We start from the raw sequence: 18,029 nt of genomic DNA, 5'->3' as shown, positions 1-18,029 counted from the left end.
AATTTGTGTACAAAATTTGTTAATAATTTAACTCCGCACTAATGATTTTCAGCAGATTTAGGTGCAAGCATTGGTTTAACCGACAAAGACCAAAATATAAAGGCTTAAATAGTCAACTATCATTAGAAAAAGAACCACCCCCCTTAACCCTCCTTAAATTTGAAAATTTTTTAAACCCTGTCTTATTGCATATCTACATTGTACAGGGAGGCAGCCGAATTAACACAAAATACTTGTGATATATAACTGTGAACGATCATTTGGAGTCCAGATATAAATGGGAGCGCCACATGAAATGTAAACTGAGGGCAGTTAATTAACAAACTTTTTGATATGTCCATTTACACTCAATGATATGTAATATTGATTTACAACCATGCTAGTTATGTCATGTAGAGTAAACATTCACTATGAAATTAATATTAACCCTTTTTTATTCTTGCAGCAGCTACATAACCTAAATTCTGATGACAGCCATTTAGATAGTGAGATAAATATATATGAATATATATATATAATATATAGATTTTAACGAATGGAGTTTTTGGCCTCTGGGGACCTCAAAAACAAAAAAAGTAAATCGGTCCTGGGTCCAGATCTTACCATGATACCGACGGTAATAGCTTATTCTCTTTATGGGAAATATAAAAAAAAAATGTTTAATAGTAATATTTTATTTCAGTTTTCATTTAGATTACTGGTTATAAAATGTTTAAATCCATTGAACAATGTAAAACCTAAGGCGGGTTACACACACGGTATCTCTGACATGTCGATATTTATCGTGCTGGTGACATGACCCTCGAAAACCAACCTATGTTAACTTATGGAGCTATACACACCAGTGTCGCAGTTGCAAGTCTCGAGCAAACCAACCGGTCGGTGTTTGGACGGACATGTCTCTTGTCTCTTGGGCCCGCGCATACGCAGAACATGTTTCTAGTCTTTCGCCGCTGCGGTACTTCTGTTTTGTTTTGTTCGAGCTGAGTGGTGACTCGTGTCTCAAGCCATAGAAAACGAGTGTTTTCATCATAGAAAAATGCCACTTCCCGACGATGAACAGACCAATAAAGAGTTTGAACATATAAAGAGTTCCAGAATTCTCTTCGAACATGTATTCTTCGTCGTCGTCTTCTCCTTAACAACAACAGCAACAACACATCATCTTCTTCTGACGATGACATTATTGAAACTGATAAAAAGTGGATTGCTTCTAATGTCACCAGCACGTTCCTGTTCCTATGGTTGTATACTATATGTCGCAAACATCATGCCCGCGACATTAGAAATATCGTCTACACTATGTCTGTGATACCGGTGTGTAACCCGCATAAACACTTAGCTACTAAATTTAGGAGTTAACCTTTTTAATCCTAATCCTTTCCGATGGTAAATACTGTATTTTGAAAACAAATAACTTTAAGAGGCTATACCAAAATTGTGTTGGCAATTTGTTTCAGGGATTCCAGCAACGATATTCATACCTTGTCAAGTGACGAAAGAATTAGATAGCATCAAATCCAGGGAGAGCACCGCAACTGAGTCAACCAGAAAATTGGCTAGAGATGCGCAGAGGCTGATCCATGATAGACAATGCACTATACAATTTCAACACCGGAGCAAGCACAGAGAAAAAGCAGATCCGAGCGCAGAGTTTGAAAAGAATGACGACTTTGTGCTCAACTGTGCTCTTCAGGAGAGAATCTCTGCCGGAGATGATAAGATAGTTGTGAGTATGAAAATATGTTTTAAACTTTTAGAAGATAGATTGCTCACGTTAACCTAATAGGCCATTAAATATTTATTCTGAATTAAACAATATGTTTGTTTCAGATTTTGGTAACAGATGATTTAAATCTGTGTATAGGAGCTCGTCATGTAAACCTCAATGTTGAAACAAGTAAATCATTGAAATCGTTTGTCAGGAAATACAAAGAGAGTAAGTTTGAACATTATATTATTGTTTTTAACACATAAAACTTAAATACGTACTATATAAAATGAAAGTAGATTTATTCCACTACATCAATATATATGGTTTGGTTATAAAGGCAAACATGAATGAATATTTTATAGTGCTTTATATAAAATTCTGCTGCGCCTTTTTCATGTGGCGATCAAATCGTTTGTTCACTAGGACTAAATTTGTTCAAAAACGGGTTAAATGTAAGTCCCAAACCTTAAATTTAGTAAGTCTATAAACAAGAAACAGTTTATCTACAAATATTACAAGCCTAAATATGAAAACAATGAAATACTACAATGTAAATAATTTCATGGACTTTTGAATGGGATACTTTTAATTATATGGATTATGAATACGTAACAATGTATTTATTTGTGTTTGTTGTTGTGAGATCATATGTAATTATATCAAAATGATTTTTGCACCATAGGCTAATATTGGAATTTTTTTCCTTATTGCAGTAGTACCTCCCATTTCTTGAAGTAAAAATATATCCCTTATTATAGTTTTTTGAACAATAACTTGTTTGACAGTTTTGTGACGCGTATATGGTACAATTGACTTTGCTAGAAATTTTTGTTCACTTTAGTGCTCAATTACAGTGACATCTTTGTGAGATAAAGTTCATCTATGTAACAAAATGCAAGTTTAGAATATTATCTTTCAAACAGTATAAATTTATTCTATTTTACAATCGTTTTGAACCATTTTCTTTGGAATTAACCAAAACCTTGCAAAATGTGACTAAATTATAGTCGTGCTGTCAGTTGGAGGGTTAAATACTAATACAAACATGATTATGATTGTGGATTATGTTTGAATGCCACAGTAATTGAAATTACGAGGCAATATTGTAAAGTAAGTACTAATTGCCTTGTCTAAAACATGGCAAATCTATTACCATATACCAACTGTATTGGTGTATTTACTTTATTCTGCTTCTCATATATTTTTTTGACCTTATTAAGGTCTACGTTCAAATTCAAGCGGACTTATATGGACACAACCATCTACATCCAAGGCTAGTCTAATCGAAGTACCCATGGAGATTGATGATGAATCAGTGTTTAGTACAAACAGTACTTCCAGTAAGTAAAACCATAATCATGGTCAAATATCTTGTTCAATTGATTCAATACAATGAATATATACTTTATTTACAACTATATGTAAGAGTCATATCATTGATTTACTTTTACGTGTTTAAAAGCAAATGAAAATAAGACGACCTTCAGTTATGACAATACATTGTTGTTTGACAATCCTTTGTGTAACATCTCCAGTAAAGAGTTGCTATGTATGCAAGATATATGTTAACAATTTATAAAGGGAGTATTGTTGTTTTTACTACAAATGATTTGAATGGCACAGTCTTGTTTGTTATTCTGTAAGACAACATGGGAAATATTTTAATTTGCATGTATAGATATGTATGTAAAAATGGATATACTTTTGTAAAACATAAATCTTTGGATCAATTCCAAATTAATTGCTTTTTAAGAAAATACTTCATTTCGTGTTTGTTTCGTATTTACATTATCATAACATTGATGCAAATAAAATAAAATCAATCTTTATTCCAGAGATACCAATGTGTATCAATCATACAATGCTGTGTAGGTTTTGTCAATATAGCTCGCTTATGAAAAGTTTTTACTTTTTTTGAAGTTACAAAAAACAAAGTGTAAAAATAGAAACTTAATTAAATTGTTTTGTGTAATATTTAACTTTGTTATATTGAGGCCAAGTACCACTTAAGGTACCAGTGGCCACAGCAGTTAGTAAGTATATTGCGCCTTACAAACATATAGAAACAAAACAAACAAGGACAAACATTCCAACAACTAATTTCAACTGAATTCATTGCAATTTTTGGAAAATATGTCTGTTGCATATGTTTATTTACCGTCCTTTTTCTTTATTTTCTTGGAAATTATCTTCCTTTTACCAATTGCTTGACTATGTTTGTTAAAAACCAAAATATATATGAAAAGGCTTGAGATGAGACCTGCCAAAACTGCTGTAGATGCCAAAAAAGTGCTAATCCCTGTTGTGTCAAGTGACAAAATATGTCTTATTTTTTTTATATTCTATTCTCTTTTAAATGTTAATTGTAAGAAATGCACCAATGTTTTAGATCCTGGTTTGACAAACAATGCATTACCAACATCCACAACAGCATTTCATGCCGAGCAACTGAATTATGATCTCAAGCAGTTTCTGAATAGTGTAAGTATTTAAGTTAGTGTATTAGTTTGTGGTTTATTAGTTTGTAGTAAGTGTAAACCCCAGGGTGTCTAGTAGTCGGGAAAATCGGGAAAGTCGGGAATTAGTATTGAATTTCAAAATGGTCTTGAAAGTCGGGATTTAGTCTTAAATTTGATTTCAAAGTCGGGAATTTTCATGATTTTGCCGCGATCGTCGTCTTGCGTTTACGTAACCGCAAAAGCCAATGATGATGTCTACACGGCCTCGGGAAATGTTCACGATTTTGCCGCGATAGTGGACGACGACGATGATGTTTCCGAAACCACGAGAGACGACGATGACGTTTCTGTGACAGCGGGAGACTACGATGACGTTTCCGTGACTGTGGGAGACGACGATGACGTTTCCGTGACAGCGGGAGACTACGATGACGTTTCCGTGACCGTGGGAGACGACGATGATATCTGCTCGGCCGCGGGAAATGTTCATGATTTTGTCACGATCGCGGACGACGACGATGACGTTTCCGTGACCGCGGGAGATGACGATGACGTTTCCGTGACCGCGGGAGACGACGATGATGTCTACACGGCCGCGGGAAATGTTCATGATTTTGCCGTGATCGCGGACGATGACGATAAAATTTCCGTGACCGCGGGAGATGACGGTGATGTCTAAACAGCCGCGGGAAATGTTCATGATTTTTCCGCGATCGCGGACGACGACGATGACGTTTCCGAAACCACGAGAGACGACGATGACGTTTCTGTGACAGCGGGAGACTACGATGACGTTTCCGTGACTGTGGGAGACGACGATGACGTTTCCGTGACAGCGGGAGACTACGATGACGTTTCCGTGACCGCGGGAGACGACGATGATATCTGCTCGGCCGCGGGAAATGTTCATGATTTTGTCACGATCGCGGACGACGACGATGACGTTTCCGTGACCGCGGGAGATGACGATGACGTTTCCGTGACCGCGGGAGACGACGATGATGTCTACACGGCCGCGGGAAATGTTCATGATTTTGCCGTGATCGCGGACGATGACGATAAAATTTCCGTGACCGCGGGAGATGACGGTGATGTCTAAACAGCCGCGGGAAATGTTCATGATTTTGCCGTGATCGCGGACGATGACGATAAAATTTCCGTGACCGCGGGAGATGACGGTGATGTCTAAACAGCCGCGGGAAATGTTCATGATTTTTCCGCGATCGCGGACGACGACGATGACGTTTCCGTGACCGCGGGAGATGACGATGACGTTTCCGTGACCGCGGGAGACGACGATGATGTCTACACGTCCGCGGGAAATGTTCATGATTTTGCCGTGATCGCGGACGATGACGATAACATTTCCGTGACCGTTGGAGATCACAGTGATGTCTAAACAGCCGCGGGAAATGTTAATGATTTTGTCGCGATCGCGGGAGATGACGATGACGTTTCCGTGACCGCGGGAGATAACGATGACGTTTACGTGACCGCGGGAGACGACGATGACGATTCCGTGACCGCGGGAGACGACGATGATATCTGCTCGGCCGCGAGAAATATTCATGATTTTGCCGCGATCGCGGACGACGACGATGACGTTTCCGTGACCGCGGGAGATAACGATGACGTTTCGGCCGCGGGAAATGTTAATGATTTTGTCGCGATCGCGGGAGATGACGATGACGTTTCCGTGACCGCGGGAGATAACGATGACGTTTACGTGACCGCGGGAGACGACGATGACGATTCCGTGACCGCGGGAGACGACGATGATATCTGCTCGGCCGCGAGAAATATTCATGATTTTGCCGCGATCGCGGACGACGACGATGACGTTTCCGTGACCGCGGGAGATGACGATGATGTTTCCGTGACCGCGGGAGACGACGATGATATCTGCTCGGCCGCGGGAAATGTTCATGATTTTGTCGCGATCGCGGGAGATGACGATGACGTTTCCGTGACCGCGGGAGATAACGATGACGTTTCCGTGACCGCGGGAGACGACGATGACGATTCCGTGACTGCGGGAGACGACGATGATATCTGCTCGGCCGCGGGAAATGTTCATGAGTTTGACGCGATCGCGGACGACGACGATGACGTTTCCGTGACCGCGGGAGATGACGATGACGTTTCCGTGACCGCGGGAGATGACGATGACGTTTCCGTGATCGCGGTAGACGACGATGACGTTTCCATGACCGCGGGAGACGACGATGATGTCTACACGGCCGCGGGAAATGTTCATGATTTTGCCGCGATCGCGGACGATGACGATGACGTTTCCGTGATCGCGGTAGACGACGATGACGTTTCCATGACCGCGGGAGACGACGATGATGTCATTGATGTCTACAAGGCCGCGGGAAATGTTCATGATTTTGCCGTGATCGCGGACGACGACGATCACGTTTCTGTAACCGCTGCAGTCAATGATGATGTCTAAACGTACGGTACGTGGAAGATTTCATGATAAAAAAAACCAATTTGCTAGTTAGAATTTTTTTATTGCTGCATTATTTCTTTACTTGAAAACACCACATTATCATAATACTACTTTATGACAAAGACAGGGGTTGGTGTAGTATTATTCAGAAAATTTGGTTATAAGCTATAAAAATTGGTATCGGTATCAAGAATCGTGAATCGATACATTTTGGTATCAACACGCACTAATTGTTGATAAAACTAGTCTTGAAAAATCTGGAATTAGTCTTGAAAAGTCTGGAATTAGTCTTGAATTTTATAATGGAAATAAACTAGACACCCTGAAACCCCCTTCACTATGACCAATTATCTTAAGGACGAGCTAGTGGCTCAGTTAGTAGGTGAAGTGATTTGCACCAATGCAACAATTTTACAAATTTGTGGCTAGTGCTACCTTTTGCAATTTATCAGCACAGGTTATTCTTGAGCAGTACCGCCACACCCCTCGTTGTTCTTGATAGAAAAGCCTTACTCTTAACTAATGCTGTATGTGTAATACACATGTATGACTGTTAAAGACTCTCTAAAGTTTTTAGGGCTGGGGCTTGGACATCTCTTGCTATTTGAACCTTTGGGCCTCTTGTAAAGCTGGTGACATGTAAGCTGGCTGATCACTATTAGCCTAGTACAAAAACATGTGGCTTCATGTGGGTTGCATCAACTGTCCTCACGACTCACATGAAGTGCTCAAGTACATGAAACACGGGGAGACAACCCTGTGAGTTAACGGAAATTTTTGCAGTCGGGGTCTTTTCCTTACCTCCTTCCACCCACACTGCCTGTGCTAGGCCCAAGTGCAGGTTTACGTGTCATCAGATATAACACCCCTCGTTTCAAAAGCATTAACATCTCAATATTGAAATTCTGTTTTTAATTTAAACTAACTATTCTTCTTTAGAGTTTTGATTATAATTGTTATGTTTAATTTTAAAATTGTTTTTGTCAACAGGTGATTGAAGCAGCCAATGATCGAGTTTATGGAGAACTTAAAAAACATGCAGGAAATCCCAATAAAAATTGGAAATTGGTTGACTACATAATTAACATAATCAAGCGATGGTCCTTTATTACAGAAAAGAAGCTGTCAGGATCTGTTCAACAAAAATTGAAAAAAATATTAGAACTGGTCAAAAAGTACAACAGGGGTGAGTAGTATAAAGCATTTATTTGTTGTGCTCAGTTAATTGGATGTGTGTGTGTGTGACATTTTCTCAAACTTACATATGATAGGTTTATTTTGTGCAAGTCCAAATAATTAATATTTATGTTTCATAATCTCTCTTAAGTTCTCTAAAAGTATGTTCCTAGAGCACTAGCTAGAATGCATCATAAAAACTGAGTTTTGTTAAAGTTATAATTTTTTTTACTAATTTATAAAGCTATGGTTCCACAGACTGCGGAATCTCCAACGTGCGGTGCGATTTTTTCCGCATACGATCAAAAAGAACATATGTTTGATAAATGTTTGTGGTATGTTTAGATAATGGTGATATTATCACCATTATCTTTAAGAATCTGTTTTTGGAAGTATTTTCAAGTGACACAGCACTAACTCTCTGAATAAGTTTAAGTCATACTCGTCGCTAGTTTGGACAGAACTGAATTTCCGCAACGTTATTTTCGCAGTCAGTGGAACCACCCCTCCAGATTTACGCTGCGTAATTGCCAGTCTGTGGAACCATAAGGTTTGACTGTCACTATGGATGGAGGTCAACACACAGTTCTTCTTGCCAGGACTGTGAATAAAATAACAATAATGAAGATAATTTACACTGACTGTTGTAGATTTCTTTGAGCCTAAATAGCCTTCAAACTCGAAATATTGATTACAGTAGAATCCCTAATATCCGAGGAATAGGGTAAGACTTTTCCCCTGGCTAAAAGGGATGGTTTTGTATTTTTATAGCATTAAATACAAGCAAAACCAATAAACCAGTAATGGGTACATAGGAAACAAAAACAGTTTTCAAAAAATAAAATTGCATACACTAGTACTCTTTATATCTGACCATGGGAGATGGTCATGATTTTACTGTGCCCGCAGAAGATATCCTTGATCTTGCCGTGACCGCTGAAGATATTCTGAATCTCGCTGACATTCGCAAGAAGATTCAGGAGCTAAAATCAAGTTTTACCGGCGAAATTTTAAGATTCCCGCATTATTCCGGGTACAACTAACTCACACATATTTCCCAGTTTACCCGCATTCCCAATCTGGACACCATGGTTTCTCAGATTTTATGCTAAGGGTCATATCATAATATGTATTCATTGATACCTATAATGTTTTTTTTTTTTTTTTTTTGTGAAACAAGTTAACTTTCTTATTTGTAACAAGAGTTTTTTCTTTTTGCTCCTCCCGACATCCAACTTTCTGGCTGTTCAAATAAAATAGTCTGCAACTTTCCGCTGAACTTTTTTGTCCATTCCTTTTTAACAAAACAATTACTAGACAAGACTTTACTGATTGCACCTGAAATAATTCACCAACTGTAAAGAAGTTAGGCTTACCAGCTCAACTAAGTAGTGAACACAGTAAAATGTAAACAAACAGGAAAGAATTGTGAGCGTGTTCGATTTGCGGGGACTAGTGCTTGAAACTACGCATACAATTTTGGGAAATTTGTTTTGATATTGGCTTCAAGAAGAAGCCTCTTCAAACCGTGGCAGGATATAATGGGTTTTACTGTATGTTTCCTAATTTCTTTACTTACTCTTACTCCCATGGCCATCGATACCCAAGGTGGTATTTGACCTCGCCAACTGAATGCCTCCATTTCTTCCGATCTTCAGCATCTTCCTCCATGATTCTTATCTTCCTCATATCTTTGGTCACTTCATCTTTCCAATTTCTAATTATATCTTTCTAATTTCTTTAATTAAATTAAATTATAAATTCTTTAATATTTCTTTAATTTGATGTAGTGCTAAAGATTGTCCCCAAAATGATATTACAAATAATACATTAGTTGAGAACACTTTTTTGTCCTTGAAAAGTGAAGTAATTTTTATAAAGCTTCGTGTATGAGGAAAACCAACTAGTGGACAGTTTTATTATACTTCAATATGGACATAGGCCTACTCTAGAACAATTCTGATGAACGAATTTCAATGGGATAAATTTAATTGAATGTCCAAAAGAAGAATGAAACTTTCACAATATTCAAGATTTTTCTTTACACAAAGATTTGTACACAAAGATGTTGCATTGGACATTACCTATTAATGTATTATATTATATTAATAATACACAATATATAAAATTAAATAGTAAAACACAAGGAGTGAACAGTGTGCAACTTCCAAATTTGGAGAATTAAGTGAAAATTTACTTTTTGAATTGGACAAGTTGTACAAATGCTTTAAGAGGACAAATCAGTGTAATTTGAAATTTGTTTCAGGTAAAGAAGAGTTTACAGACAACGACTTTAAGTTGTACTGTTCTTGTTGTCAGAGTTTTGCAGAAGAATTCAAAACTTTTTATGAAGACATAACCAAACTATTTTCGGACAGACTTAATGTAAGTCTTTTCTCTGATGTTATTCATTAAAAGATGAGTAGCTCTTAGATATGCTACTGATGTATTTTTGGAAGCTGTATCTAATCCATATGTGGGGCATTAATCTAAAGTGTAAAGTAACAGTACTAACCATTTAGAATATGGTATCTTTGAGTAAATAGGGAGTAAAATGTTTTGCTTAAATAAATTGAAATGCCAGAGTGAAAAGATGTTGCTACTAGACTGCCCATATTGAGTTTGCCTAATTTTTGTACAAGGAGTAATAGTAATGATTGGAGAAGCCCTTTAAGGGTTCTTTTTAACAGATTACAGTAGATCCCCTCTTAACCAACCCTAACGGGACTGGACCTAAGTCAGATAACTCAAAAGGACAGTTTAAACGGGCAATCCCTTAAAACTTAAAAAAATTGAGTGATATTTGGAATTATATAATCACCATTCTAAAGTCGTGCGGGTATGATTTACAAAATAAATTACACTTATCCCCTTTTTTCTCAAGCAGGCCTATTGCCGATAGAAGAGTAAAAAATAAACACAAAACATGGTAAAGTCAAATAATTTCAAAGGAATAAATTATAGTCCTAGGCAAGAGTCAATAAAATACTATCTTTAATACCTTTAGTAATATTAATTTATGCTTTGCTTTTTTATGGCTTCACGTAATAATTCATAATAGCGATAGCGATTTCATTGTCACTTGGTACAGAAAAAAACACCTGAATATCATGTGAGTTGACGTCATATCAAATGAAGTGCATTGATTGGATGATTAAGGTTGCATAAAAATTTAAATTGATTTATCAGCTTACAACAGCAGATTTGACAACATAATATAATTAAGTTTGTTAATTTAAAAGTTTGTTAATTGTTTTGGTTTAATGAAAAAATATTGAATTCATATGAATATTTACCTAAATGGATTCATAACCTTAGGTAATATCACCCTCCATCTAATAGGCTGAATGTTTTGTTCAAACAGTAAAGAAATCACTTAAATGTATGGAAAATAAACCTGGGACCATCAATGAAAAAATACATAGATTTCTAAAAAAAATACATAGATTTCTAATGCAGATCCGCCAAGCTCCTAATTCAACGGGAACCTCTTCATATTTCCTCATTTTAAATTATTATAATTGTATACATTCGTTTCACTTTCTGCCATGCCTGTCACCAAAGAGCTCTCAATAACACCTCATAAAATTGGTTTAGTGTTATGTATTAGGATCTGCAAAACATTGGCAGTATGCTACTGCTCAGTGTTGCCAAACGTTAGGTAATTATTGAAGAATTAAAACTTGTTTGAGTAGAAATTTGGCAATACCCAAATAGGTTTTTTTTTTAATTTAAGGTTTGATGCTTGGATTGGACATATAGGTCTAATAACATTATGGATTTAACAGAACATTATGGACGAGTGGGAACAGAGGAACGCTGGCAGATGTGGCAGCTATAGTTCTGATGATGAACTTCAACCGGCAGACTTGGCCCTGCAAAACATCTACTCCTGTATTGCTTCAGACTAGTGAGTAGAAATCAACTAGGGGTCTGCGGGCCAGACTTTTAAAGTTCGGGTCGGGATTATATTTCTGATGTTTGATGTCACTTTCCCTTAGCTGGGCAGAATCAAGTTTTAACCATCCATTCTTGTTGCTATCTACTTTTAGTTGTGTAAACATTGAGCCACTTTAGTTCTTTTTGGAGATGTTCTGTACGCGAACAAGAAACTTTTAAGTTTTAAGTAAGGATGGGCCAATTCCGATTCTCGATACCTCGTTACCTTCGATACCAGTGGCATCGAAGAACCGCCTATACTCAATACTTTGCTTTATTGTACTCAATACCAATTCTGAAAAGTGAGGTTAATTTGATACTAAACTCAACTGACATTGAAGGTTGTAAAGAGTGGCACATCATAGTTTATTTTGAATACTCTGAAGTAGGTGGGTAAGACCTTGAAGCTATATATAGACTTGCACTACTTCCCTAAACCTAAAGGACTGGCCGGCGAGTGGTATTCCAATCACAGGACAAGATATGTTGTTTTTTGGGTATTCATTGCCCGGTTTGACTTTGGATTGTCTTACTGTGTAGAAACTTTAAATAATAAAAAATAAAGTTAGAACTAACCACGATTATTTAGCATTGATTGTGTACATATTAAATGATTAAACGATAGGGACCGTGGATATATACAAACTTTTGTCGTGATTTTAATTTCAACATCAAAATACAATATTGCACAATCGTGATATTTTAGGTCATTGACCTTTATTATGCATCCGGTATTGCTGTTTCAGAAGAGAAGCACGTTGAAAAATTATAAATTGATATTCCCGTAGTTAAAAAGAATTATTTTATAAACCTATAAAACAAAATCATAAAATCTTACATAAAGATAACAATAATAGAATAATTGTAAAAAGGGTATAAAGATAACAACGTCATTATTCTTTCTCTTTGTTCTTCTATTTCTTGGGTTTCCCTTCATCACGCATTCAACAAGTTGCCATGGTTACTAATCACCCATGTCGTTATCAGCTTTTGTGACATAGCGCACAGCAGGGGGTAAAACTTGACAAAAATCGGTAAATTTTTACCTATTATTTAATTACCAATGAATGTACTTTATTGGTATTTGGTACTGTATTAATAATCAGTCAAAATGGTTGATTTTTGTCAAATTTTATACCAAATTTATTGAAATTTCAAGGTGAATATTAATAAAACAATTATTACCAAATATTTTTATTCATTTAAAAGATTGATTTTTGGTATTGGGTTCACCACTGAGTGCAGCCAAGCGGCACTAATGAGGGTCGGACCTTCTTGGGGGTGAACAATAGACCAGACCCGACCCTCCCCAGTGGTCTGGAGAAAGCTTGTAAACAAACTATTGCACAAGCGTGACTTGACATTGGGCTGCTTCAACTATAATTTTTCCAAATGAACTGTGATGTTTCAAAATCAAAAACAATAATTTGGGACCATACTGCTTAACAATAATGGACTGCAATTAAATGTTGAACATACAATCCATTTTTAACAAACTAAGATTATACGATTAAAATACAATTATAAAAATGATCTTGGTATTTTACTTGGGGTAATGAAATGTAGGCTAGTGTAATTCTCGGTTCATCAAGGTTCTACTGAATTATGTTTGGCAGTGAATAAGAGTAGAATGCAATTTATAAATTCAGGGATGCACACCTTTTACAGAGTTATAAAGCCTAATTGCCCAACATCAAATCGTGAGCTAGAGCCCAGCTTAGTGCATTAGTGATGTTTTCTAAACTTGGCAAACCCGCAAAATGCCGCTTAAGGCCAATAATCCGTTCCAAAAACATAAGGAAATACAATGTGAAAATAAACTTGAGATCGAACTCCTTGTCTTGTGAGAACCAGGAAACAACATAAAACATAACCTCAAGTAAACAAGCCCAAACGTTTGACATCAGTCCTGCTGAGCTAAGGTGTTGTGTGAAGATTTCGGCTGCTAGTTTACTTAATTCAAGCAACCAACTTTTGAAAATAAATGTTGCGAATTGTGATTTTCAAGAGAGAGAAAACTGTGGACTTGGCTAATTTGAAATTCTATAATTCAAAATCGTCATTTAAGTTTATTTACACCTAGCTTTACATTGTTTTATAGGTTAAAAATACATATGCAGCTTATTATTAACCACGCCGAACTATACGAATCCGAAAATATCCGAATCCGAACCTCCCAATATCCGATCCGATCCGAACCGAGCCTCAACTATCCGATCCGAAATGAAATTTCACTATCCGCACACCTCTACTTATAACTGATTTATAAGCTACTAGCTGTACCCACGGGCTTTGCCCCGTTTAACTTCATAAGTATTCCTATGGCTCAATTTCGTCCTGGTTGAAGTTCGTTCGCTACGCTCACTCACCTTTAGGTTGGAGCTCGTTTGCTGCGCTCACTTGCCTTCAGGTTAGCTCGTTCGCTACGCTAACTCGCCTCCAGGTTAAAGTTTGTTCGCTACGCTCACTCACCTTTTGGTTGCAAATTAGCTGTTGTCATAAATTTAAAAAAATAATAGTGCTGCACCCTGTTGGTAATCCTTGTAACTTTAATGCTATTGAACATCACAGAATAGAACCAACTTGTTTAATTGAAACAGCTGTTAAGATTCATTAATTCCTTTTGAATGTGAAAAATCATAAGGTTAACATGGGAAACTCCAGAGCCACTGGGGTGGAGCCCGGAAGCCCGATCAGAATAAAAACTACTTAGTTTTCCTATTTAATGCCCAAAGAATCGGTGTACCGAATTTCAGCCTCCTAGGTAAATGGGAAGTAGGAGAATTAGTGATGAGTGAGTGAGTCAGTCAGTCAGTCAGTCAGTGAGTCAGTGAGGGCTTTGCCTTATATATATATAGATGCCACATTTTCAAGATTATAAGCTATGGAACAAATTCACGATTATAAGCTATTACATTATAAGATATGAGACCCCACAAACTGTTCAGCTAATTCAGGGCTTCGTAGTGACTATTGTAGAAAGTCATTTAGTGGTTTATTTTTATCGTTATTTTATGTTGTTTCTCTCTGACTGAACTGAAACAGCTGTCGTGAGTTTGCAATAATGGCAAATAAATTGTTTAACCTATGTTTTAGATTTGTGTTGTTGTTTGTTTGCTGTGCGTGCGTAGTGAGTTGTTCAAAATTGATTATGATCTCCAACTCCGTTCTAGTGATGTGACGAACTCCATGACTTTTATGTGATTCTTTAAAAGTGATATTGATGATGACTTTGAGTTCATTAACTCAAGTAATATGGAACATTCATTGTAGGCCTAGATGTATGAATTCTTATGCAAACAAAAAACTCAGTGAACATTTCAGGCCTAAGTTACCTAAACCGGTAATTCTTGTCTCAATTTAATTTAATAAAATATGTTAAAATGCATGTCTTCTTGAAGTAGCCTATCTTATTTTCCTTATAGTTAGCCTATAAGGAAAACATTACTAATCGATGTAACTTTAATCAATAGCAATGCAAGTTATCTTATTGTATAAAGATTAAATAAAAATAACATACTCCTTTATTTGTAGGGATAGCGAGAAGCACACATAATTTGTATGTGTTATTAAATTAATTTTTAACAGGTTGTAGGTATCGAGTGCGGGATCGAGAATCGAAACCAAAATTGTAGAATCGGAATCAACCAATTTAGGAATCGGCCCATCACTACTTTTAAGCTTTCTTGGAGGGTTCCTATGTTCTGTGATGCACACTTACGTTCTTTGAATGTTCAAACACACCGTTCTACCTACCCATTGCTTTTTGGGTGATATCGTGTTATATGGCGTGCTTGATATTAAGGTTTTTGCAGAACGTCTGGAACTCATGAGATGTCAACTGAGGACTGTTGTCTCTGACGATGGTTTTGGGATAGCCTAATCTTGAGAACAATTCTTTTAAGGCATTGCTAGTGGCTTTTGTAGTTGTTATCGACATGGGTATCACTTCTAGCCATTTTGATCGTTTGTCTACAACAATCAACCACATTTTACCTAAGAATGGCCTGAGTCTATGTTGATTCTTGACCCAACTTCTGTTGGGACGGTCCACAAGAAGAGTGGTATCTCCGTGTCTTTAGGCCTGTTCTCTTGACAACCAACTCAATGTTTTGTATGCTCTTCCAGGTCTTTATCCAGCCTAGGCCACCAAACTTGAAATCTCGCTTTGCCTTTCATGGCGACTATTCCTGGATGTCCCTTGTGGACTACTTCCATTACTCTTGGTCTCAGTTTTGAAGGTATTACCATGCGACCGAACCAGAGTAATATTCCGTTTGGTAATATTCCGTTTTTCGAAAGAAAGTTCTTCACGCTTGTTATGATAATGTAAAACTTCTTTATTGTTGGTTACATTTTCTGGACAACCACTTTTATGGTAGTTTATTACTTTAGCGAAGTAGTGTGTCATGTTTCGTTGCTTCTTGCAAGCTCTTTGAGGTCAATGGTAAATCCTGAGACCTGAGATGGAATAGATGAGTTCCGTTGCAATCTCCTAGGCGTTCTTCGTTTGACAATTTTTGATTCAAGAGGAAGTGTTCACACGAGTGGTAGTGTTCGGTTGCCAAGTAACTGTACACTTCAGCACCTGGTGATAAAGGAGGATTGAACTTAAGTACCCAGTCCAACCCGAATAGAGAAACATAATTTTTCTTGAAATAAGTTTTAATTTTTTTAACTACCAAATGCAAGAAGTGTTCACACGAGTGGTAGTGTTCGGTTGCCAAGAAACTGTACATACTTCAGCACCTGGAGGTAAAGGAGGATTGAACTTAAGTACCGAGTTCAACCCGAATAGAGGAACATAATTTTTCTTGAAATTAGCTTTAATTTTTTTTAACTACCAAATGCAAGAACACCAACCGATGTTTCCCCTAGTGTTTCAATTTGCACCCTCGTGTAGGCAGTAAGATTTTCACAGGGGTAAACTGTTAGTGATCCAATTGATTTCCACAGTTTTTCTCCAATTATGCTGTAAGCTGCCCCTGGATCATAAATCATTTTTACCTTACGTTTGTTCATTTCAACGTTGATCATTACTTTGGAACCTTTTCCAATGTTCGTATCCGGTCAATGTCTGAATACGAAACATTATCCTCATCCAAAAAATTTTCGATTTGATTTAACTGTTTTGGTCTAGCAACAACCGCATTCCCTGCCTTCAAACATGCACCAGAAAAATGATTATTACCATTACAAGCTTTACACACAGCACCCATAGCAGGGCAATCCTCGTGATTTGCATGTCTCTTGTTACCGCATTTAAAACAGTGTATTCCCTTGTTGAGTTTTAGAATAGAGCTGTTTCTAGTATTTATTTGTTTTAGTCTGATTTTTCTAGTCTTGTGTGGATGTGTCGGTTTGTCTTGTGTATTGGGGATTTTACTCTGTTAATTTTTATATTGTGTATTTCCTGTTGTTGAGTGTCGAGATTTTCAAGTAATGTCGTCGACTTGACAACGCTGGAAAAAGGCTTGTTTGTAGATGCGTGAAGTCTTAAAAGTTCAAACTGCCATTTATCATTGTTAATTCCTTAGATTAACATGTTAATATCTCCATAGTATACAATTTAAAAAAAAAACATAAAAAGCTATTAGGATTTACATAATCCACCAAAAACGTGAACTGGGATTGTAAAGCAACATACTCATCTGAAATTGCATGATTGTGCCATGTTCATTAGCCTACGGATGGAAGTGATTGAACTTACTTACCAAGTATTTCTGATCTTCTCTCTTGAGCACCCATTATAAAAAATGATCATAAAGTAGCCAAGTGGTAGAAGAAGGCAGATGCCATCCCTTAAAATATTAGGTGAAACTCGATTGCAAGTAATCGTTCCTTTGTCATTGATATTCTGAACACATTATATAATATACCTACTGTTATGTAGTTGCTGAGAAACCGATTTTAAAACATAAAAAAATTGAGTAAATCTTGATTTTTAAATTCATTTAACTTTTACTTTTTTTTCTTTTCTTTCTTATTAAATGGCGACCATACAAAGTACGTATTTTAAGCCAAGTATGAATGGAGATGAATGTAGGATGAGTGGCGTGATCTTATAGTCTTGTTAGTGACTAAGGCCGACATTCCTTAGATACAGGTTAATTAATAGCCCATACAGCTAATGGCAACTAAGGGACCTACAGTTTATAGTGGAATCCGAACCACATTTTTGCCTTTTGGTATATACGAATTGGTCTAATTATCAGGATAGTACTGCGGATAGTCGTAGTACTCACTCGTGCGGATGTTAATCCACACCAGAGAGTATCGCAACCAC

The 18,029-nt window shown here is 37.0% G+C and overlaps 1 protein-coding gene across 1 annotated transcript in view; it reads left to right on the top strand.

The window, feature by feature from the left end:
- Nucleotides 1-18,029, top strand: part of LOC128994687 (uncharacterized) — a 74,233-nt gene that overhangs the window by 34,652 nt on the left and 21,552 nt on the right. The window contains exons 15-21 of the mRNA XM_054419411.1: nt 1,461-1,729; nt 1,834-1,939; nt 2,935-3,054; nt 4,104-4,195; nt 7,619-7,814; nt 10,071-10,189; nt 11,593-11,714. Of these exons, the coding sequence (XP_054275386.1) occupies nt 1,461-1,729; nt 1,834-1,939; nt 2,935-3,054; nt 4,104-4,195; nt 7,619-7,814; nt 10,071-10,189; nt 11,593-11,714 (1,024 nt within the window). The remainder of the gene's footprint in view (nt 1-1,460; nt 1,730-1,833; nt 1,940-2,934; nt 3,055-4,103; nt 4,196-7,618; nt 7,815-10,070; nt 10,190-11,592; nt 11,715-18,029) is intronic.

This window comes from Macrosteles quadrilineatus, unplaced genomic scaffold, assembly GCF_028750875.1.
Source record: "Macrosteles quadrilineatus isolate MER2022 unplaced genomic scaffold, UCM_ALF_1.0 Scaffold_5__1_contigs__length_97177068, whole genome shotgun sequence".
In the NCBI taxonomy this organism is placed as follows: Eukaryota; Metazoa; Arthropoda; class Insecta; order Hemiptera; family Cicadellidae; genus Macrosteles; species Macrosteles quadrilineatus.
Note: the sequence above shows the minus strand (reverse complement) of the source record. Positions and strands in the feature narration are given on the sequence as shown.